Genomic DNA, 10,694 nt, shown 5'->3' with positions numbered 1-10,694 from the left:
AATAAAGAGCGTCACAATGGGGACGGGGTATAGAAGGGGCCGTAGACTGGCCAGAAAGGTACAAGAATCATATAATCCAACAAGAATAGAACATATTCAGTGAGAATCAAGATCTCGACCGAACACGCCGAGCCGTGGGCGTGCACCCTGCGCTCATCTGAAGCATACTCTGTCGCTGTCCATCGTCCGTGCTCTGTGAGCTGCGAGTGGGGATACCACTGACGAAAGGTTGATCCGTGGTCTTATTAGCCCTCGTAGAGGCTCGTGCGGGAAGCTTGGACGAAATGGGGGATTTGGGAGCAAGCTTGCGGCGGCCCTTGGTAGGTGTGGAAGGGGCAACAGCAGCTATGGACGCCGTGGCTGCGGGAGGCTTGCTTGTGCTGCGACTTCCAGTCTTGACTGGAGTGCCAGACCCCAGAATTCCCGAGTCACCCAAACGCCTCACCCGGCGAGAGCGCGGGGTTAAGGTAGCAGGTGCAGTAGTCGGGGCGGTTGGGCCGCTTTCGGTGGCTCCACTGTCTGCATTGTGGGCTGCCTTTTGCGTTTGGCTACGGCTGCTTCGATGACCGGACTCTGCTTTCTTCGCCAAGCACTTGCTTGCTGGTCGCGGGCGAGGCGTTGCGCCCACGTCATTCGTGCATCGGTCACCCTCTTCATCTTCCTCGTCCATTGGTTCTTTGTACTCTTCATACTCGGCCATGCGCTCCTCATTCCACGACACTTGCTTTCGGGGTTTGGCCAGCCCACGGGAGTTAGTATCCTTGTGGTTCGAGCCCTCGTTCTGGAGATTGTCCGACTGAAGCCCTTCCTCGCTAGACTGTTGAGCAAGAGCTTCCAGTGCGACCATGGGAGTTACAGATTTGCCTTTGTTGATCCGTGTATTGCGCTTTGTGGCCATAGCCACCTGCTGGGACTCAGTTCGCTGTTGAAAAACGAATTCTGTTCCTTTGGCTCGGCGGAACGAGATAGTGTTGCGCATACTAGGGGTGCTCGAGCCTTTGGTACGGGTGCTTCGGCGATATGCAGGGCTTGAAGGAGCTTGTTCTTCCTTGATATCTTTGGGGATGATATCCTCTGGATCATCGGCGCCATCGACGCCACGCTTGGCGTCATATTTACTAGGCGAGAATTGCAACTTGACAGGTGAAGGTGAATTGGTTGTCAGTTCCTCTAACACGCGGCGTGGTGGTGTTGAGCATTCAACCTCTGACGACTCCTCCGGGCTGGAAGACATCTCCGTTGATTTAGCATCTTCGGGATACGTAGCCTTGGCGGCGCGCTTCGCATTCGCCTTGGACAGGAATTCGTTGAGCAGCGCTGCGTCCTCTCCATCCAATGAGCTTCGTAGTGCCGATCGCACCAACTTGATCTCCTGCTCTTGTGTCAGGTCTTGCACGGACTCGGTGGTGGACACGACATTGGTCTTGTCCTCTTCTGCATTGTCGACCACAGTCGGCGCATCTTGGATAGATGATCCAGACTGTAGATCATGCACTGTCTTCGAGTCGGATGCTGTAAGATCCTCGTCGGTGGCCATAGCATCGTTGTAGACCGGCGTCTTGGAAGTCTTCCACAAATCGCTGCGCGGCTGGGGGGACGCATTGGTAGCTACGTCGCCGACAACGTCTTTGGGCGTCCCTTCCGGCTGGTTCGCAGTGAAACCAAACACCTCGTTGGAACCATCCTCGTGGATGTTGAAGTTGAATTCGGGCATCTTGCCTGCAAATTATCAGATAAAAGGTTCTTCTAAATGCAGGACTGTGGGATGCCATGCGCCATGTGTACACGGCCCGCATAATATAGAAAGCAACTTACGTCGTTTCCGAGACGCCTGCATCTCCCATTTAGTCTCAAGGAAAGACCGACCACGTTGCTCAGCCTCAGTCTCGCGGTCCGCATCAGCGGGGTCAACACACAGGCGCTTCACGCCGCGCTGATAATCCGAGTTTTTGGAGGCACCAATTCCCGAGGCCTGGGCTGCTGTCGCGGTATTCATGCCGGTAAACGGAAAGCGAATGCGCTTCCACAGCTTTCGTGTCTTGTCTCCGGCCCGGACAGGCGTCGAAGGTTTGCGATCCCACAGTCGCGGCAAAGCGCTCAGGGCTTTGATAGGCGTAAAACTGAAGGAACTTTCAGTGGGAGGGTTGGCAGAGCTACTGGCGCGTGAGGCAGCTTGCGTTAGCGACAAGTCTATATGGCGGTGTGTCTCAAAATAAAGGGGAAAGAGACCAAACCCCTGAGTGAGAGGCGCGAATGATTCTCTTGACACAAAGAGAAAAACAAATATCGGATCAAAAGGCAGAAAGAAAGAGTTGACATACCATGCCTGCGGCGAGGGAGGATGATTCTCCATTGTTGTTGACACGCGTGGAATGTGTCAAAGCCGTTGGAATTCGAATTGGCGACGAAGTATGTTGGAGTAATTTAGATGAATCAAGGCAAGCTATCTAATATGACGTCTCCAAAAAAAAAAATGCAAGTCGAAAGTATGTATGCAACCCCCTCAGTAAAATGTCGAATTTGTCGCTGATAGATGCGAAAGTCATGAAGCGGGTGGTGGTTTTGCTTTGATATGCCGTTGACCTGCCGTTGCCCTGCCAACTGCCATGAGCCCAACGTGGACATGCCGATCACGAATGTATAGAACCTCATTAGGATATGCCTATCGAAGGGTATCCTTAGAAAAATTGCTTTCACAGATTAATCCTTTTTTGGCCCTTTTCCGCTGTTTATACAAATTGAGAAAGGGGCAGAAAATATCTATAAACCAGATATCTACAATGACCAACTGAGGAGAGTACCCCAAGAAATACTACCAAAAAGACATATAAATGACTATCGGGGAAGACCACCAGACTAAGTGGCCGGCTATTTTTATAGAATTTCATTGGGAATCGTGTGATGTCTGTTAATGCAATTGCAGTCATTGCTATAGCTCGCTGGAAGGGTGAAGGGTTTGATATATACGCCGACTATATATCTTAACGAAGACTACTATCCTACTAGCTAAGCACTGCAAGAATTGATAACCCAGGAAAGCTCAGGAATGAAAGCAGGCTGGAATCACACAGTGACTCCGAGGGTTTACTACATCTATTCCTCTAAAGCTCGGACAAAAGCCCGGGCACAGAATGCCTTTCCGGCAAAGCCATGCACAACAGTGGCAGGAAATAATACTCCCAGATATCATGGAATTCGCCTGAAGTAGCTTTCGTCTATGCTGTATGACAGTGAACAGAAGCAATCCCGCCTACACATTCCCCTCACGGGTGAGCAAAGACTGCCGGCTCATCGTAGACCAAATGTACCTAAAGAACCGCAAGCTAAAGAATCAAGTCGTACCTCATTATTCATATCGTATGCCGCCCCATGTGGCACAGTCTCCAAATATGCAGAGACTCATAGCAGCTTCTCCTCCAAGTCACGTTCATCAAAAGGATCCCCAAATTCATCTGAAAACAACCTAGTCAGCACGCTGTACAGACATCCACGGACGGAGCACGACACAAGCTAAACCAAGTAGACATAGAAAGGCCACATACCTAGTTTGAAATCCTTATCAACGACATACTCCATCGCACGCTGATAATCCTCTTGTGCGCGCTTGCTCTTCCACGCCGCAATATTGGAGTCGGAAGTCTTCTCCGCAGACTGTCCCCCGCGCTGTTCCAGCGCAGTCGCAATGTCACCGACATAAGCACCAGCTTCTTGCTTTGTCTGGGACCCAGGGGGAGAAAGCTCCGATACATCAGCGCCAGCTGAGGAAGCGTGGCTGGTGCCGGTCGGAGTGCGGGCGCCGCTTCTAGTGCCGTCGTCGGGGCGGATGGACTCGACGGAAGAGGTCATTGTAGAGTCGCCGTCTGGGTCTCTTGGGTCTAGTAGGTCTTGTTAATGGATGTAGCCCCGAGTTTGTAGTTTGTAGCAAGGAAGACGAGGCGGGCGCATATGTGGGTATGGAGCGCTATCGATATCGCGGGCCCACTGCTCTCTCGGCTACATCGTATAGATTCGAGGGAGTAGGGGAGACTTACCAATCGCCATTGTTGGAAATTAGCAAAAATGGGTTAGATGGTCGATTTGTAGTTTCAAAAGTTCGCAAACCTCAAGGCGCGGGGAGTGGAGAGATCACCGGTCGACAGGCGGTGGCCCCGGGGGCTCACTCTCGCATGAATTTTCTTCTTCTTTCTTCCCCAGTCTATATACTGCATGAACATACAAATTATTGCTGGCCTTTGTGATTAGCATATATTTTCATTAGATTTGTTTTCGATATCCCTCTCTATTCTTAATCCTGCTACCGTCATTCTGTGTGCAATGAATGCAAACTCCGGTGCAGTTCCCGATGCCTGGGAGGATTCATGGGAAAGCCAAGCCGATGTATGTAATAGCAAGGGGTCTACGTGACATTTGGGACAGACACTAGTCTGATATTCAAGTCTACTCAATGCTTGCGAATTATGAATGACATGCTGATGGTCATCGCTTACAGAAACTCGACTCCAAGCCTACCCCGCCGGCCGAGAAGAAAGTCTCATCCAAGGTGACCAAGGCGCAACGCAGGGCGGAACAGGCAGAGTTCAATCGTCAGCTATGGGCTGAAGCGTAAGTTTCAATCGTCAACTAGCGCCTACCGCATTTCTTTGGGTTGTTCAGGAGGCTGAACTGGGTTGCAGCGAATCCACAGAAACATTCCACTTCGTTGAAGCGCGCGCCGATGTTCCCCTTAAGCAAGACTTCAAGCCCGCAGTTACACTGCTGAGTCGGAAACCTCAGCTTGTGACAAGAAACCCATCATCCTCGAGAACAATTGGTGCCACAACGGCTGGACTTGGCCAACTCGGACTGGACGACGATGATGACTCGGACGAGGAACCCAAGCCGCCCCAGCCAACACCCGAGGAGCGCCATGCTATTGCGCTGAAGAATCGTGAAGAGAAGCAGCGGAAGTACGAAGAAGTGCGCGAACGTCTGTTTGGAAGCCCATCTGCTACAGCTTCGGGCACATCATCGCCCGGCAGTACGACCCCGCCTCGTCAAACTCAAACAGGCGAGGGCAGAGCGAGAGGCAAAGGACGTGGCGGCGGAAGAGATCACCAGAAGAGAGATTCCTCGTCGGCCTCGAGCAAGTCCTCCAGGCATCTCTACGATCCCTCTACTTCGGCCAAGTCAAATGCACCCTTCCTACAAAGAGGTGGCCGTCCGCAGGTTGAGCGAAACGGCTCCGACAATCAAGCTCCGCAGCAGCCGATGCGCAGTCCTCGAGGCCCTGATGCAAGTGGGAGGGGTGGCTTCAATTTCAATCGAGGTGCTCGAACAGGCTAATGTACATTTGGCCAATAAATTTTCGTCCCAGGACACTGGCCGTCACTTACCTTTTTTCTTTTGCATTAAGGGAGGCCTCGTCCTGCGTTAATTGCGTTTGCGACCTGGGATGTGTTTGGGCGGTTCTCTGTGACATGGAGTGTGAGCAGTGCCCTTGGAGAGGAGACATGCGATACTCACGGGCATATCGCTCATAGCTGTCATGGTACAGCTCGTCCGTGCTGGTTGTCGCCTGCACATGCTGGTTGGTCTCGATTGCATTCACCCAAGAGGCCAGCCTGGTTCCCTCCTCAGCATCTGGCCATCCTCGGTATGGTTTCAGCACCCGCCGCAGCCGAATGATCCACGGGGCAGCTTGAATGTCCACAAGGGACATCTGCGGGCCCATGAAGAAGGGCCCCTTGGGATGCGCCGCTTCGAGCAGCTTCTCCATCGCGTCTCGCAGCTCCTGTGTCTTCTCGATCTGTTTCTGTTGGTCCTGCTCTTGCAGTATACGGTAGAAACTCGGCACGATATGCCGATTGACCTGGATAGCTATCAGTGGTGATTACCAGAACAGACTTCTTGTCTGTCTACTTACATGATCCGCCCACAACCGACAATGGGCGCGCAGCTTTGGGTCTGCTGGAAGCATTGTAGCTCCCACACCCAGGTCCTCCAGCTGCGAGGGATTGGTCAGCGAAGGAAATGGGAAAATGCCTATTTGGCTCTCTTACATATTCCAACAACACGCTGCTTTCATAGCATCCCCAGTCATCGTGTCGCAAAGCAGGAACAAGTCCTCTTGGATTCACCTCTAATAGCGACTGGGGCTTCTCATACGGATCCACTTCGATGTACTGGTACGGGATACCTTTCAGTTCTAATGCAATCCATACCCGTTGAACGAAGGGGCTATAAACATGCAGGCCAAGTCAATACACAACAAGCTTTCGTCAGAACGAGTCGAATCTGAGGGGTCCTCACCAGAAGCAGCTCCCATATAGCCTGAGATTAACATCGGCGGAGTGTTTGATCGCAGTTTCAGCAGCCAGGCCCGTCGCTTTTGTATGGTATGACTTTTGGCCTGCTCGAGACATGATTCGGTCCTATTGTGAATTCGGTGTTAAAGCTGCAAAATTCAAAATGTTAAGAAATGGGAACAAAAAGAAGAATTGATCTTTGACATGTGAGAACATGAAGTCAATGTAGACTTGTGACGTAGGCGGGATACATGCGGGGACACGTCGGTACAAATGAACAAAACAGGATCAACATACCGTTCTCGTCCTTTTGTCTTTCTTTTCCTTCAGAACATATCGTTGCACACTACTCTTTTTGACACGGTCGCTCTCCTCAAGCGTATGTTGATGACCACCACCTACTCCGTCATTCTTCCCGTTGGCACCATTACCATTCACCCGCTGTATAGTGAAATATCTCCCACCATTCGATCCCGGATGATTTGGTGGTAGACCAGGGTTCGGCGTGAGCATACCGAATGTTTGGGCATTTCGGATCGCAGGGTCGTCATTCAGAGAGAAAGTATACATGCCAGGTAGGATGTTAGATGGCAAGGGCTCGACAGCATGGGTTGTATTTGCTATTTCAGAGGATGGGAAGTATTCCACGACTTTGATTTTGACATGGCAGAGATCCCGTTCTCTAGCCGTACGCTTGCGCTTCTTCTTTTCTGGGTCATCGGATTTGGGGGTTCCAGGCGGTCGTCCTTTGAGTCGACAGTCCCAGTAATGGGAGACGAAGGGTTTACGCTTGTACCGCTGTGTTGAGCGATGAGAGTATACATTGTCAACGTGGGGGAAGTATGTTTGGAATCTGTAGAAAAGGATGATGCAAGTCAGCCTCCCAGTAGGGTAGAAATAATCCCAACAATGGAGTCTGCATACTCCTCTTCGCTCAGGGTGATCATTTCATCGACATTGAACAACCTCTCTCTCCAGTAGTCCAGATGTGGAGGGTTCGGCACCAATTTAAAGCCTTGCAGCTCTCCAGGCCCAGTGAAGGCCACCGGATCCGTAGGGCCAGGATCTAACCCGGTAAAGTCCGGTTGAAACGGTTGACTTGAGGACTGCAGTGTTGTTAAGCTGTTATTAGCTTGATGCGCGTTGTTTCCCATCGCTAGCTCGTTCTGGGACAGCGATGCTGGAGGCGCCATTTGTCCAGCAGCAGCGCCATGTAATGCACCGCTCATATTCGCTGCATGAGCGATGCCATCGTTGTAGCCCTGCGATTGATGTATACCACTGGAGGGTTGCCCTTGCGGTTGTAAGTGCGAGGCAAGTCCATTGCTAGGGTGGCCTTGGTGCGATTGGTGCTGTGTGGACTGAGACGTGGTGATGAAGTTGGTCGCAGGCTCGCCTTGTCGCGGAGGACGAATAAACGCATGCGTCGCGTTCTGGAGCTGTGATTCAGCTTCGGTCGGGGGACGGAATGACCCGAAGGTTTGCGATTCCGGGTCAAATTGGCCCAACTGTAGATTAGACTGGTCATTTATCTGTATAGAAGATCCCAAGCGGGGCGACGACAGTCGCAGCTCAGAGTCCATCTTGTAAATTACATAAAGAAGTTGTGGAGAGGCGTGCTGCTTTTGAGGAGAAGATGGACGGTTGAAGCGGCATTGTGGGGTTAAAGGAAGCTCGGATCATCATGAGGTTCTCAGGTACAAAAATCATGCCTGGCCTCCTATGGGCTTCTATGAGTTCTCTTTTTCCAATTGGTAATGTATAGCACATTTATATTATTTCGAAGATTGGGATATTGAGTTACATATTACCATTTATTCGCATTGAATCGCTAGACGCAGTATTGATCCCCACCCTCTGCAGCTTACAGACCCTTGCCATGTTTCTTCGCTGCTTCCGAATTCTTGAAAGGGAACCCCGTCGTCCTCTTGTCTGCACCGTTACGGCGACTGATTTTGCCGTGGCTGCTAGCAAAGAGCATACACCACAATCCAATGGCCGCAATACTAGAGTATCCAGCAACACCAACAGCAAAGAGACCTTGTCCACCGGTGACATACCAGGTGTACGCGTAGAATGCACATGCGGCATGGAAGATAGAGGTCACCATCAGAGTTGGCACAGCGTATGGCGCCTTGGGATCGTCCTCCTCTGTTGTCACAGACTCCTTGATGTCGGCCGTCAGAGGGATGGAGCCGGTTAGCATCACGGTCAGAACGGCGATAGTGAGAAAGCTGAAGCCGAGACATCGGGCGAAGTATATCTCCATGGCTTTGGCGAAGGATTAGCACGGCTTGTAAACGGGTACGCGCGGCACTTTCAGGATGTGGGCCACATACGGGAAACAGGCCGAGTCTCATCTAGCAGCATGGTCACCATCATGCTCGGCCCGGTAATCAGAGGTAAACTTTGAAGCGACAACCATGCGGCCGTCGAGTACGTGTAGGCGCGAAACACCTGTGAAGTTAGCTTTAGCTCCAGTTTCGAAATCTATCTTCTATAGCTTTGGAGACAGTAGGATTGGCTCACATCCATGATGGCAGTTCGCTGGTATGGGTTCCAAATGGTATTGAGAACTTCTTGCTGGGTTCAAGTGGCTCTTGGTAAAGAAAAAACCAGATCTGGAGATGATGAAGCTTCCAAAGGATCTTTTTTTCAAGGCTGAGGCATTATAAACAGGTGACGTCATATACCTGGCAGCTAGAGTGCCGTTTGACTTGTTTGCAAAGGTCCAACCTCGTGCCACTACATCGAGACGAAGGGAAGGGTGTATAAGACCAAAACAATATTTGATTATTCTGTTATATCGACTAGGGTGAATGCAATGAATGAAATGCGCCTCTAAAACCACAAACTCCTTAAGACCGAAAGAGCCCATTGGAAACAATTAAGACCCATCAAATGTTGACTTCTGTTTCGTGGAAGATTTCTTCACTTTTGCATATTGCTCGCGCGCAGATACCTTGTGAAGCTGTTGTCTTGGTCGGTTGGAGCACTTTGGGAACCTGACAGGGCCGCCTGGTAACGCTGGGAGAGACCCTCATCATCGCCAGCGTTCGGGCCCACGTAGTCCTCATAATCGCTGTCTTCCCCATCTGCCAACCCGCGCTTGATAATCTCATCTTCTTCATCCTCGGCTTCACTGACAGTCTCAGGCTCTTCGGCAGGTTTTCTCGGGGGCTGCCGGCTTGACCCAGACACACTCATGTCTTTCATTAATTTTCCAAGTTCAAGCTCCCGCTGGGATGCTGTCTGCTCTTCCCGCTCTTTCTTCTTGCGCTCCAATTCGGGCTTGTAATCACGTTCAAATTCCTGTCGCTTCGTCTCCACGGCCTCGAAGAACTCTTCAACGCCATCACCGGTCATTGAGCTGACACCAACGACGCTGAGGTGTCGATAGAATTCTTCCAACATAAGACTCATGCTGTTCAGAAGGGATCCCATGTATCCACTGCCAGCGCCAAAGCCACCGGCACCGCCTTCAGCTCCAAAGGCGCCTGAGTCTTCCTCCTGCCGCAGAGCCTGTTGGAATGCATCAAAGTCAGTCATCCATTCCTTGGCAAACTCAGCATCCCTAACATCAGTCTTGTTGAAAACCAAGATCATGGGGAGCTTGGTCTTGTACAAGATACTGCAAGCGTAGAGCATGTTGCTCATAAAGGTGCTGGTAGAGCTTGCGCGAGGGGTATCGATAACATATGCGATGACCGTCGGGAATGATGTCGCCATAGTCTCGAGAAGGATACTGCCTGATGCACTCCAGACAAAGACTTCGATTTGGCCGGGGGTGTCGACTAGGATGTGTTCGATTGGCTTTGCGGAAGGGTTTTCGGGGTTTGGAGAGGTGCGTTTTTCCAAGAGCGAAATAATTTGATCAACCTTTGTGGCGAACAGATTTAACGAAGTTAAGATTCCTCCATTGGGGCCCAGGTTGTATTGCTTCATCACTTCTTTGTAATTAATGGAGTCACGGATATCGATGTTGCTCTCGAAGGGCACCGAGTGCACGGCGGGGTCGAGATTGACCACATACGGCACATTCTTCTTTTCATGCAAATAGGAGTTGATTCTTTGCATGAAGGTAGTTTTGCCTGAGCCTATTCAGTTCATAATATTGACGATTAGATCACAGCAGATAAGTGAGGGGCGATCAGCATATCAGCATTCTTACCTGCCATGCCCACGCAGACCACAGACACCGGAGATGGCATGGTGAAGGTAGTTTGTAAAAAGAAAGATTCGATTAAGCGGAAAACAGAGACCTCTGTGGTTGAAATGTATTGTTCGAGGGTGGAAGACAAGTGAAGAAAGATAAGCTTCTTTTTTCTGCTCGAAATCTTTTTTGTCGCGGGGAAAGATCTACGGTTGGACCGCCCGGCATTTTAAAAACGTCATTCCAACTTTTGCCTT

The 10,694-nt window shown here is 50.8% G+C and overlaps 5 protein-coding genes across 5 annotated transcripts; 1 reads left to right on the top strand and 4 right to left on the bottom strand.

The window, feature by feature from the left end:
* Positions 1-106: 106 nt before the first annotated feature.
* Positions 107-2,368, bottom strand: N7525_005735 (uncharacterized protein; the record flags this gene model as incomplete). Its single annotated transcript, XM_061213496.1, has 3 exons — positions 2,322-2,368; positions 1,816-2,156; positions 107-1,719 (listed from the first exon to the last, which is right to left on the bottom strand). Exons 1-3 carry the CDS (start codon positions 2,351-2,353, stop codon positions 107-109), a joined length of 1,986 nt encoding a protein of 661 aa, XP_061070517.1. The 5' UTR covers positions 2,354-2,368.
* A 1,031-nt stretch (positions 2,369-3,399) lies between these two features.
* N7525_005734 (uncharacterized protein) lies at positions 3,400-4,041 on the bottom strand (the record flags this gene model as incomplete). The annotated part of the gene is made up of 3 exons (XM_061213495.1): positions 3,400-3,452; positions 3,543-3,875; positions 4,032-4,041. The coding sequence occupies 3 exons, from the start codon at positions 4,039-4,041 to the stop codon at positions 3,400-3,402; spliced, it is 396 nt and encodes a 131-aa protein (XP_061070516.1).
* Positions 4,042-4,314: 273 nt separating this feature from the next.
* On the top strand, positions 4,315-5,322 carry N7525_005733 (uncharacterized protein; the record flags this gene model as incomplete). The annotated part of the gene is made up of 3 exons (XM_002564479.2): positions 4,315-4,377; positions 4,490-4,602; positions 4,674-5,322. The coding sequence occupies 3 exons, from the start codon at positions 4,315-4,317 to the stop codon at positions 5,320-5,322; spliced, it is 825 nt and encodes a 274-aa protein (XP_002564525.1).
* Positions 5,323-5,387: 65 nt separating this feature from the next.
* N7525_005732 (glutathione S-transferase family protein) lies at positions 5,388-7,867 on the bottom strand (the record flags this gene model as incomplete). The annotated part of the gene is made up of 7 exons (XM_002564480.1): positions 5,388-5,449; positions 5,503-5,848; positions 5,903-5,983; positions 6,039-6,216; positions 6,289-6,410; positions 6,582-7,137; positions 7,209-7,867. 7 exons carry the CDS (start codon positions 7,865-7,867, stop codon positions 5,388-5,390), a joined length of 2,004 nt encoding a protein of 667 aa, XP_002564526.1.
* An 8-nt stretch (positions 7,868-7,875) lies between these two features.
* On the bottom strand, positions 7,876-10,495 carry N7525_005731 (GPN-loop GTPase family protein; the record flags this gene model as incomplete). Its single annotated transcript, XM_002564481.2, has 7 exons — positions 7,876-7,903; positions 8,153-8,555; positions 8,624-8,741; positions 8,814-8,860; positions 8,901-8,977; positions 9,220-10,381; positions 10,456-10,495. The coding sequence occupies 7 exons, from the start codon at positions 10,493-10,495 to the stop codon at positions 7,876-7,878; spliced, it is 1,875 nt and encodes a 624-aa protein (XP_002564527.2).
* Positions 10,496-10,694: the final 199 nt, after the last annotated feature.

The sequence above is a fragment of the Penicillium rubens genome, assembly GCF_028828025.1.
Source record: "Penicillium rubens strain IBT 27055 chromosome Unknown utg000002l_segment0_segment0, whole genome shotgun sequence".
Lineage (NCBI taxonomy): Eukaryota > Fungi > Ascomycota > Eurotiomycetes > Eurotiales > Aspergillaceae > Penicillium > Penicillium rubens.
Note: the sequence above shows the minus strand (reverse complement) of the source record. Positions and strands in the feature narration are given on the sequence as shown.